The 12,292-nt window shown below is 45.6% G+C and overlaps 1 protein-coding gene across 3 annotated transcripts in view; it reads left to right on the forward strand.

Moving 5' to 3' along the window:
* Positions 1–12,292, forward strand: part of RFX4 (regulatory factor X4) — a 164,620-nt gene that overhangs the window by 43,922 nt on the left and 108,406 nt on the right. For all 3 annotated transcript variants that reach the window (XM_019835449.3, XM_045062265.1, XM_045062266.1), the window contains exon 3: positions 4,199–4,259. In XM_019835449.3, coding sequence (XP_019691008.1) covers positions 4,199–4,259 — 61 coding nt within the window. The remainder of the gene's footprint in view (positions 1–4,198; positions 4,260–12,292) is intronic.

The following is a 12,292-nucleotide window of genomic DNA, read 5'->3' on the forward strand; positions in this document are numbered from 1 at the left end:
TACTTTTGCGAACAGAAAACAAAGTTATTTTAAAAACCCTGACTGTCTCTTCAGGGCGCAGCTCAAATGCCACCTCCTGTTTGGAGCTGTGATGTCGCCCAGTGTGTGTTTGCCTGGCGGGGTCTCCATCCACGCATTTGTCTTTGTCCCTGGAAGTCTTTCCGAGCAGAAGCGAGCAGAAGCGCGGCCTCCCTGGCCTGCTTCCCACAGCAACCACGGCTGAGCAGAAGTGCTCCGGGGGCTCCTGGCCGCCAGAGCAGCCGAGGGCGGTCTTTGCCACGCAGCCCTGAAAATGAGATTTGGGAGCTCTCAGCCTGTGTTGAGTCCATTCCACTAATTCCGCCGGCAGCCTTTCAAGGCAGGCGTGCTCATTATCCTCAGTTTAAGCAACTGTCTTGAAGCTTAAACAGAGTTACTACGTTGTCAGAAGAGCCCCTCTCCAGCTCCCTGCGCCACGCCCAACGCGCGTTGTAGCCATCTTCCTCCTGGGAGGGGGTCATGGGCTTCTGGGTCCCCTGTCTCGGTCTGTTCCTCACCTTCTCCACCTTCTTTTCCCCTGACTTGGTCCCCCCTTCCTTGCCATCTGGTTCCCATCTCTGGCACACTCAGAGACTTAGCTCACTTATCACTGCTTCTTCCAGTAAGCCTTCCGCGATGGGCTCTGCTTTTTCACCCAGTCTGTGTCAGCAGGCTCCTCCTTGCCTACCCGTGTCATAGCGTTTATCACTTCTCACTGAACTTGGCCTTTCTCTCCGTTGTTTGTCTTTCTCGCTCTCCAACCAGACAGAAGGACAGGAGTTTAATTTCTTTATCCTCGGTGTCTAGCTGGCATAAATTAGCTATTCAGTGAATATTTTTTGAATTAATTAATATAATCCTTTCACTGGCCCTATAAAATGACCATTTACAAATGAAGGAACATGAAACTCAAAGGTTGAGGGGTTTGCTCAGTCATGGCCAGTAAGTTTTGGCATTGATTCTAGAACACAGGTCTTTTGATATCTAGTCCAGCTTGGCCGAAATGCTAAAATGTAAAGAAGCAGGGGGTGGGGGAGATAGTCGGCCAGTTCTAGTGGGAATGGAAATGTTAATCGTGTTCCAGCATACGCCAGGAGGTATATTTAGGTCATTTATATACTTTTCCTTGTTTGAGAAGAAAATCAATCATGTGTTTCTTAACACAGTCTTTTATTTATTTTGGATTATTTGCTTAGTATCATTTCTAGGAGTTGGGTTGTGAGGTCAAGTGACTGGACATTTTAGATGGCTGTCACTATTACGGCCAGTTTGCTTGCCAGAACTTTGTACGAGTTAACACTACCTTCAGAAAAATATGTGACTGTCAGTTTTACCATTTACACCCCAGCATTAGGGATTATCATTATTTAAAACTCTCAGTGTTAACTCTCAGAGATGTAAAATTGTGCCTCCTCATTATTTCCTGTTTGTTTCTTTGTGAACAACTGAGGTTAGTATTTTTTGTGTGTGTCTACATTGTTGTGAGACCCACGTGTTCATGCTCCTTATTGTGCCTTTTATTTCTTTTAAGATTGTTGAAGACGTTTGTGGAAGGCAGGCTCAACTGTTAAGTGCCAGGTGGGAGGCGCTAGCAAGAGGAAACACAAAAATTACTAAGATATCATCCCTTTCTTAAGTAGGAGTTTCTTAAGTAGGATACTGAAGTTGGAGAGATGGATGTGGCTGTGTACAGAAATAATGATCCAGGTGGCTAAACTGTCCAACCAAGAGACAAGTTATAATAGGTTGTAGAAGAAGAGTTAGGATCAATGGTGCCTGACTTGGAGAGTATCAGGGAAGGCTTCAAGGAAGTGGTGTCGTTTATTCTAGTTGGAAAGGATGAGAAGCATTTAGAAGGAGCTCTAGGTTGACAAGGCACCGTGAGCAGGTGTCGAGCCCATGATGGACTGGGACACTTTGTCCCTGAGAACATTTCGTGTGAGTGTTTGTGTTGGTTAGGATGGTTTTGGTGGTAGGGAAGAGAATACCCAATGAAAAGAGGTTTTATTGACTAAGAAAATTTTATCATCTGACCAAACAAAGAGGCAGCTGTTTGGGGGGTCGGCTGATGAGGCACAACATGACATTTGGAACCCCCAGTCTTTCCACCTTTCCTCTCTGCTGCCTCAGTGTGGACTTCATCCCCAGGCTGCTCTTTTCCCAGTTGAAAGCTTGCTGCCTCACTCTCGTGTCCGCTCAGCCGTGTTCAAAACCAGCACAGGCCAGACTCTCTCACCTATTTGTTTGCTTGCTTGCTTTTGCATAAAACAATAGATACTTGTGTTTTCACAGTTTTGGAGGGCGGAAGTTCAAAATCAAGCCCTTCCATCTCTTCTTATCAGGGGAAAAATATCTTTCCCAGAGGCCCCCAGAGAGCTTCTCCGTAAGTCCTAAAGGCCAGCATCGTGTCACCCGCCCCCCGCCCCCCCATCATGTCACACCTACCCCATCAGTGGCTTGATGGTAGATAAAACTACTGTGTTAGATTTAAATTAATCCACATTCACCTCTCTAGGGTTTGAGAGGGAATCACCCTCCCTGGACACATGGTCCCCTCTAAATTGCACTTCTGTTTAGTAAGGAAGAAGCTGAATATGTACACTTGTTGTATAAGCAACAGCCGTGTCTTATGGTGTTTATGAATACACATTTTAATCAGAATTATACCAGTCTTTATACATTTCCATCAAGAAAATGTTTTCTGAACTCAACTTTATTAAGCTAATTTATTTCTTTATTTTTTAAATATTTATTTTGAGAGAGTGGGAGAGCATGAGTGGGGGAGGGGCAAAAGAGAGGGAGATAAAGAACATGAAGCAGGCTCCACACTGTCAGTGCAGAGCCTGATGCAGGGCTCGAACCCCCAACCCGTGAGATCATGACCTGAGCTGAAATCAAGAGTCAGATGCTCAACCAACTGAGCCAACCATGTGCCCCTAAGCTAATTTATTTGTTTTTAATGTTTTTCCCTATACCATATTTCATTTTCTTCCACTTTCATTTTTGTTTTACTTAAAATATTTTTTGTGGATATACAGATTCTTTTCCATATAAATTTTACACCACAGACTTATTTCTTTGACCATTCTACATGTTCTTAGTAAATTTTGTTGATTATATTTGTAGGTTTTGATGTTATTAATTTTCTCTTGAGACTGTTACTCATACCGGTCTTCTTGGGTCAAATTTTGTGGATCAAGAAATTTTATGTTGACTGTTTCTATTAATAATCTTTATTAGGAATTGGTTGAGGCTAATTACTATGTATTGCTCAGTTAATCCACGATGAAATTGTGAGTAGTTCTTCATAGACACAAAGATTGATCTATTGTTCAGATTACTGTGTTGTAGCAATCAGCAAACCAGGACCTCACAGTCCAAATCTTGCCTGATGCCTGTTTTCATAGGGCTATAAATTAAGAGTGGTTTTTACAGGTGAATATTTATAATCTGTTCGATGGTAGAGATGTGAACTTTGAATTCCGGTTAAGAAAAATGTTGCCTCTTCCCCCCAAACAGTTCCATTATCCTTATGAATAGACCTATGTTACAAAAACTGTACTCAATTACTATTATTACATTTTGAATATTGTCAATTAAAGTTTTGTGGAAATTTGTTTTTTCTTTTGTTATATAAATACTATATAATAGTTTTGATTTTGCCTCTTGGCCCCCAGTCCCTAAAATATTTGCTCTCTGGCCCCTTACAGAAAAAGAATTGCCAATCTCTGCTCTCTTGTACTGCTATCCTAATTCTCCTGAACCCTTACACTCTTCTTCCCTTACCTGACACCGCTGTCTATTCCATAGGCGTTACCAGGAGCAAACGGTCAGTGAGGTCTAGAAGTTCTTAGGTCAGAATCTAGAGTCAGGTGTCCAGCTGCAGGTGGGAAAATAGCAAGTCGGGTGAACGCAGTCATGCTGCTCAGTGATAAAGAGAGACAGTTCCTCAACTCTTCACGGGTTAGTTACATCAGATCAAAATGCAAAGTGATGTAAAAGAGTTTTCTGTGTAAGTCAGTTTCCCCTTTTTTTTCCTCACTCGAGAAGAAGTCTAACATGTCGGAAAAGCCAAAGTGCGGTTGCTTTCAAATCATCAATATTTGAGGGAACTTTGGGAGAGCTGAGAAGCCTTTTACTTTTCCTACTGAAGGTAGCTCCTTTTTCTTTCCTTTAACAGATGAGGAAAAAGAAAACAATAGAGCATCCAAGCCCCACTCCACTCCTGCTACTCTGCAATGGTAAGTTCATTTTCAGCAAGTTCTCTCTTGATACGGTGCTCCTGTAACTGCAGCTTCCTGCTGATACAATAGGGTATCGCCGAAAAGGTTGACATCAGCTTGAGAACTTGACACCCAGGAGCCTAACATGCAGTCAATTTAATTTGCAGCTCTGTGTAAACTACTCAACTTAGGTCCAGCCTGGAGATTGGGATTTTCGTATTTATTTTATTTGGGTGTAGATTTTGTTTTCCATCACCAAGACCCTGGCAAGGACTGGCTGCCATGTGGGTGTTGTTAACTGATTTAATGGAATCCATTGTTATAGTTAATAAGGATGCAACAAATTATAGAAATGGTGGTCTGTTCACCCCTACCAATGATCCCTTAATGAATTAATCCTTAATTGCAACTATACTACAATTATTTTAACATTAGTAATATTAACAAGCATTATCTCCTTTAGTGGCTTTACTTTATTATTTGGAATTCCTGGACTTGGTGAAATATTTGATGGATGATGTTGTAAGTGGTTGCTTTCATGTTTGAGGTTTATAGGTACATTCTCCTCTAAGAGCTTTACTTAGAAGTTGTTTTGTAGCTTTGAGCACAAGAGCTGTCTACACCTGAGATTGATTCCTCAAAACTCCATGTCAGTTAGGGCTATGATTCCCCTGGCAGCACAGCCCAGCTAACCTGAGGGGATTAAGGAAGGAAGGGGAGGGAGGAAGGAGAAGTGGGCACTAAGAGCTATTATGTGCCAGCCTCCTCCATGCCAGGCACTTCCTGTAGGTGCCCTGAATTCTCACAATTCTCTGAAGTTGGTATCATTTATGCCCATTTCACAGATGAGGAAAATAAAGCTTAGACAGTTAAATCATTTGCCTGAATATACACAGGGCCACGAAGGGGCACAGGCTGGGTCTCTTTAACTGCAAAGCCCCTGCTTTGGAAGAAAGGATGGGGTGGAGAAGAGAGGACAAATGAGAAAAGAGAGCAGATGGGCTTTAAGGAGCAAATCACATTAGATTCTCCTGACTAATCCATGCACAGGTGAGAGGAAGACTGCATCGGGAGAAAGCATTCAGGAGCGTAACTCAATCTTTTCTAACAAGAGTCTCCACAGTCAGCTTGCTTGGCTGCAAGGACAGCAAAGGTTATTTTCAAGAGCTTGATTTCCAGACTTTGGCTTGTTTCCATCATTTTTTCCCTGTCTTCTTTTTCTCATTGCATTTGCTGCCTTTCGTTTTCTTTAAAATTCTACTCTATTTCCCTGGTCAAACCTGTGCCTGCACCCTTCCTCCCCCGAATCATGGCCACACAAATTCCCATAATGCCAGGACATCTAATGAGGTATCAATATAAAGGACTTTGGGCATGAGAATTTCTAGAAACGCAAGGAATTGGCAGACACACTGACTTTAAAAACCTGAGCACGTTGCACATTTCAGAATAAAAAATTTGAGAGTGAGTAGAAGAAAATCACCTTGTTCATTCCTAATTTTCTGTGATTCTCTGATATCTGCCTGGCAACAGTGAGTCTGCGGACAGTGCAGCGTCTTAAATCAGACTGCCAGAAATTAACTCCCAGCTGGGTAGCCTTGGGTGCAGTCCTTAACCTCTCTGTGCCTCAGTCTCCTCACCTGTAAAATGGGAATAGCAGTGGTATCAAACGCCTAGGGGTAGTCGTCAAGAGGAAACTGAGTTAGTACAAAGAAAGCGCTTGAAGCATCTGACGTAGAGCCAGCGCTCAGCACACCCTCCCTTCTGAGTCCCCCAGGGCATCCTGGAGCAGGCCTTCCCTCCTTCCTGATGTATGCAGTCAGTTCACCCCTACTGTACCTAAGTCTGTACAGAATGTCCTTTTCTACGTAAAGCGTCACATAGGTCATTCCAAAAGACATTTCATTTTCCAATTCACAAAGTCAGGCAGGGGATTTTTTTTTTAAATAAATTTGCTTTCAAGGCCAAATCAGATTCGAGAATTTATAAATTTTTGTTTTATTATTATCAAAAGATATCAAGTTGTTCAAAGAACATCAGATTGTCCTCCAATTCCCTTTATATGTGTGAGATAGAATTTCAGTCACTAATTGAAGAAATGTTGGCTGTGCACCTGCTATTGCTACACCCTGTTCTAGGCTCTGAGAGTGCAACGGTGAGTAATATAGACCAGGAATGATGAGGGGGAAAGTTTTGTGATATCAAAGTATCATATTAATGATAAATAAATAAACAAGGAATGCATTAGATACTGACAAGTGCTGTGCCTAGAGTTAGAACTGGCTGACAGGGTAGTGTCTGAGAGGGTTTTTTAGGTTGAGTGGTGTGGGAAAGCTTCCTGGAGGAGGTGACATTTAAGTACACATTTGTATGACAGGAAGTCCACAACATGACAATGTGAAAATCAGGGGCAGGGAACATTCTAGGCAGAGGGAACAGTTTCTTAAAAGGCTATACTAGTGTAGGTTGGGCTTTCCCAGAGGCAGACTGAGCAGAGATGGGTGTGCAGGTGGTTTATTCGGGCATGCATCCAATATTGACACATGGGGGTGTGAGGGACACTGGGAGAGGCAGAGGGGGTGTCAGGCTGACAGGAGGCTGCAGTAGAGTCCTCAGCAATCCTGTGGGGAGTTCTGAGGCTGGGCTGGCCCTTCAGAGAGACCAGAGTCCAGGCATTGGGTCCAGGCCTTTATCCCCCACCTTGCCCATCATTGAATATCGGCTCCCCCCTGAAGGGGGGTGAAGCTTTGGGCAAGGCAGTTCCCTTCACATTCTGCTGAGGACAACTCCTCAGGAAGGATTCGGCCTCAGCAAGCAGCCTCCCAGCAGTGGAGAAGGACACCTGGGTCCTCAGGGGTAACTTGGGCACATCCCACAGCATCTGCTGGTCCCTCCAGGTTGGGAGGCAGGCTGAGCTTGTTGGAGGAACTACAGAAGGTGGCCAGTGTGGGGCACAGCGAGTGAGAGGAGAAGGATACCGATGAGGTGGGGGAGGGAGGCAGGGGAGAGGGTCTGTAAACAGCAGGGAAGAAGAAGGAGGACATTTCTCTTAAGTAAAACAGTCACGCTTAAAACCATGGTGGAGGACATGTGACCTCCTATATAAACTTCCACACGAGTAAAGTTTTTAGAATGTAGTTTCAGTGTAAATACTTTGTCTCTCAAAAGGAACACGGCCCCCCACGCCCCCCCCCAACCATTTTGCAAGGGAAAGTGAGGTCAGTTATACCATGTTCCCCTTGTGCTCTGGTCACCAGTGAGTTCAGATGTTTATGCACTTTTCCATCTCTCTTGTTTGAATGTCTTCTTTTTCCTTTGTTAGCTTTTTAGAAAAAGGCAAGATATGAATACATTCAATAAGCCCTTACTTTGTTTTTATTTTATTTTATTAATACAAGTGATAGGTTTCCTCACTTGAAAACTGAAACATCCTAGATAAGGCTATCGTCCGTTCTTTGTTGTTGTTCGGGGCTCATCCAGAGCGACCCTCTGGCCAGTGGGAAGTGTGTGTGTGTGTGTGTGTGTGTGTGTGTGTGTGTGTGTGTGTGTGTTTACAGTGTCTTGCCTATGCTTTTACAAGCATGTGTGCCAACAGAGGTTTCTGACTTGCGGATTTTTTTAATTTCGGATTTTCTCCTTTCTAAGAGGAATGCAGACATATCACACTAAGGATACTGTCCTACAACCTGCTGCACTGCGTTGACCCACAACTTGCCCTTTCCTCACTGGAATGTCCCGAAGCCATACCCGCGTTAGTCTATAGAGCACAGCCTCATTTTAGCTGCTGCGCACGATTCCACGTATGACAATGGCAGATCGATTTCACCACTTTCCTCCTGCTGGCCGATTACATCGTGTCCAAATCTCATCTCCGCCCTTACAGACAGGGCCGCAGAGAGCATCTTCATATGTCCCCTTGCACACCTGTTGCAGTGTTCTCTGTGTTGGCGTCGAGAAGGAGAGCTGGGTACCCGGAAGATATTAATGGGACTGATATTTGCCCCCTCAAATGGCTTTGCCATTTTGTATCTTCACCCACAGTGTAAGATACTTAAAAAAAAAAAAAAAAAAAAAAGGAACCTAGCTCCACACCATGGCATCTCATTCTCTGAGACATGTGCATCCTTCGTGCTGTCCGCTCTCTGCAATGGCAGCATGCAGGCCCTCAGGACCGAGGTGTGTAGGCCCAGGAAAGGACATTGGTCTCCCGACAATGCCGAGCTCTCCTGGGACACTTGGTTTGTTTTGGGAATTGGGTTAGGGGCTATTTGCTCCTCCACCTGCTCCCTCCTCGCCACGAGCACCCTCCCCATCGCCCCGGAGACCATCTCCACTCCAAGAACAAACAATACAGTGCCCAAGCAGCCTAAAATAATTGGGGCCACGTGATCTGGAGGCAGTTCCCAGCAGAAAACAGGCAAATATTGTCAAATGCCTTCTGCCAAACACTTTCCAGCATCCTCGGTCACGAGGGTTAGTAAAGCCCAAGCCGCTGGGGACGGGGAGCGCTGCTGGAATCCTGGCCACACAATAACCTCTATTCACGCAGAGGATTTTGGAATGGTAAGCGGCCTGTTCCACCATCCTGGCCTGCTTGCTGCCAGCCCATGTCCCCCTCCAGAGCCCTACCCTCTCACACACCTCCCTTGTCGCCTGTGTCACTTCTGGCTCCCTGTGCGCCAGTCAGGGCAGAGGCCTCTCCCCTTTCAGCAGTTTATGGGGTGCAGGGGGAGGCCCTTCCCCAAAGGAAGAGGGTAGAAGACCAAATCATCTCTTTCTTGGAGGGGGTGTTTTTTTTCTTTCTTTCAAAAAAAAAAAAATTAAAAGGAGGTCTTGGGTGATTGATGGCCTTTCAATCCTTCAAATTAATATAATACAAAAGAAATTTCACATTTCTCTTTAAAATGTTCTTGGAGGCCGCAGGTAGAAAGCTGGACTGGGTACTGTTCCAAAGAAGTTTGTTGAAGTTTTGGACCAGGTCACAGCTCCTAGACCAGAGTCACAGAGTAACCAGTACCCGATGTTCGGTACCCATCTCGGACTTGATCCTTTATTCAACAGTGACAGAACATTATTCGCTTCCATAATATTAGTTAGGCGACCTTGTTCCAGAAAGGGAGGCTGAACATTTTTAGCACTGAAAACAGCCGGAGATGTCCGATAATGCCTGTAGGTGTGACCGGTGCCCTGCTAGAAACCCTCTACCGCAGAGGCAGAAAGGTAACTAAGCAGGACAGTGTGAAGGGCGTGTCTCAGACAAGGAGATGCTAGGGTGTGGAGCTATGATCCTTTTTTTTTTTTTTAAGTATCTTGTGCTGTGGTTAAGGTGTAATTCTAAGGTCTAACGGTAAAGCCGCTTGAGTGGGCAATTTTGTAGTCCCGCTAACATTTCGCTGTGAACACCCAGAACTTCTTGACACCAATATGGAGAACACTCCCACAGGTGTGCAAGGGGGGCCTATGAAGATGTTCTTTGCAGCCTTCTTTGTAATGATGAAGTAGAACTGAGTAGAGACGGGGAAGGGATGGAAAGAGAATGTTGAGGGGGATGGTTTATGATAGAGAATGGTACCCAAATCACCTCGGCTGTCATTGGTGGCCACCGGAGCTCTGGGCTGCCTACCCCTGGCCCAGCCCTGACAGAAAGAAGCATTGGCAACAGTTGAACTTGTGACACTGTGCTATTGTATAGTGCCTAGTTTTTGTCAAAAAAAAAAGCGGGGGGGGGGGGGGGGCGACTTTAACCAAACACTGAGCATAGGGATTCTTGAACCTGGCTAATTCCAGGCCTTTCTGGAATACCAACCCAGTAGCTCGTGGGCCAAACACAGGATATGGATTAGAGGACTCCAGGTTCTGGTCCGATTCCATCATCACAGTGGCAGCACTAAATCCCCGATTCAGCCCATCACTCTGCATCAGCCAAACCTACAGGTTAACCAGATGCCCGTGGCAAACCAGGCTTGTGCCTGGCTGGAGACTTCACCAACCAAGCTCTTCTGCTGCTCATGAAAACCCTGTCGAGTTGGCAGGACTGTTACCCCTATTTAAAGAAGAAGAAACCAAGGCAGGCAACTGAACACAACAGAGGGTCACAGTCTCACTCCACCCGAGGCGGGGATTGCCTGATTCCCAAGAAGGCCCTCAAAGGGGAGGGAGAGCCAGCCGAGGCCCTGGGAGAAATACCAGATCCATCTGAACACGTGTTTCTGGTTGGTTGGTCTACCTAGCAGCAAGTCGTAGGCTTAAGTGCTGTTTAAAGAAAAATGGATCGGTTTTGTTTCTTTGCTTGTTTTGGCTTTTTATAGATTCAGCCTCAGACCTAGCCAGAGCCAATGCCCACCATTTTGTTCGTGTTTCTTGTCCAGTGAAGTCCTCTCCTTGGTTCCCGTTTTCTTCTGATCAGTTGCCAGTTTCCTAAAGGCAATGGCAGGGATTGCGTGTTGTTGCTCACTGCTGTATGCTACAGTGCCTGGCACACAGTAGATGCTCAGTAAATGTGTGCCGGCTCACTGACCAAAGGAATGTCAGTCCATAGCACACAGTGAGAGCTTTAGGAGCCTCGTACCTGAGTCCATACTCCATACCTGGCTTTTCCCAGGAGAGTGGCTTTGGGCAGTCACTTTGCCTGGCCCTCCCTTTCTTCCTCCATGTCGTGGAGATGATGTTACCCATCTTGTGTGAGTAGTGATAGCAAATGTGAATATCCCTGGCACAGAAAATATAAAGCAAATATGTTCATATTAATTGGGGGTTTTTCCTTAATCACCCAGGTCTTAAGGTTAAAAAAAAAAAGTGCTTTTCTGATCTGTGCAAACATCTGTGTAAAAGTCCTCTTTCCTTCCTTCCCACCTCCTTCTCTCTTCCTTCTGCAGGGTTGACTGACTGTGTTCAGGGCACAGTAGTAGGAACTGTGCTAACATAAATAGGGATGCTGTTTGGTCCCTGCCTTCAAAGGACTCTCAGTCTAAGATGTAAAGTATTACCAGAATGTTCCACAGTAACCTAGAATAATACTGACAGGTGCCCCTTATCCAGCGTCCCCCTCTGCCACCTAGAGGGCTGTGGGTTGTGCGTGGATTCTTGTTAATCCCCTCAGCGGCCTTGGGAGATGGGTATTAGTATCCTTTGCATCATGTTACTGATGAAAGAGACAAGGATCTGAGGGTTCAAGCAACACACCCGAGCCTGTGGTGCCTTGCCAGTGGTGTGGGCAGGATTTAACCTCAGCGTCCCCTGCCTCTGAACCCAGTGCTGCTTCTCAGTGAGGGCAGTTGGAGCCGCAGACAGATATGAAGGGCTGTGGAAACTCCCAGGAAGTGATGAGAGCTTTGGGGGCAGAGGCTGCGCTTCCTGTCAAGACTTTCTCCTCCACAGATGCAACTCCGTGCCTGGCGGGTGCCCGTCGCAACACTCTGCATGTTATCGGATGAATGAATCCATGAATCTGGCAAGGATGAGGAACCAACTAAGAGGCCATGAGCAGATGGGGCTGGGTGGGAATTAAACATAGTGTCAGGGAGAGAAATTTGAGCTGAGCCTAGAGGGGCTCACCTCTCGTGGTGGAATGCCCTGGAACATATGGGGTGGGGAGCATGTGCAAGATCAACAGTCCTTTGGCTGGGGAGAAGTGTATGTGCAGAGCAGTGGGTCGAGAGAAGCCTGGAGAAGTAGTCAGGGGTCATATGGTGGGGGCCGTACATGCCAAGGGAGGGAATTAGAACCTCTCCACAGAGGCAGAGGGGAGTAACTGATGGGTTTAGATTACTGTCCGGCCTCTGCTTAGCAAGTTTGTTTTCACATATTTTTCAGTCTCTGGGTCAACCTGAGTAATAAGTTACTATGTCCTGCAAGGCTTTGAAAAGTCCTGCTGTCTGATCTTCTGGTAAAATAGAAGAGAAAGTTTCTGTTGTAGACACGTCCGCAAAGACCCGGGTAGTGGAGACTCTGAACTGAAATCTCACACGTACAGAGAAGAGAACAGGTTTCAGAGGAGAGCAGCAGGAACAATTATGCTGGGCGCTGAAACATTTGGTCTTCATTGTCAAGTG

This window comes from Felis catus, chromosome B4 (assembly GCF_018350175.1).
Source record: "Felis catus isolate Fca126 chromosome B4, F.catus_Fca126_mat1.0, whole genome shotgun sequence".
In the NCBI taxonomy this organism is placed as follows: Eukaryota; Metazoa; Chordata; class Mammalia; order Carnivora; family Felidae; genus Felis; species Felis catus.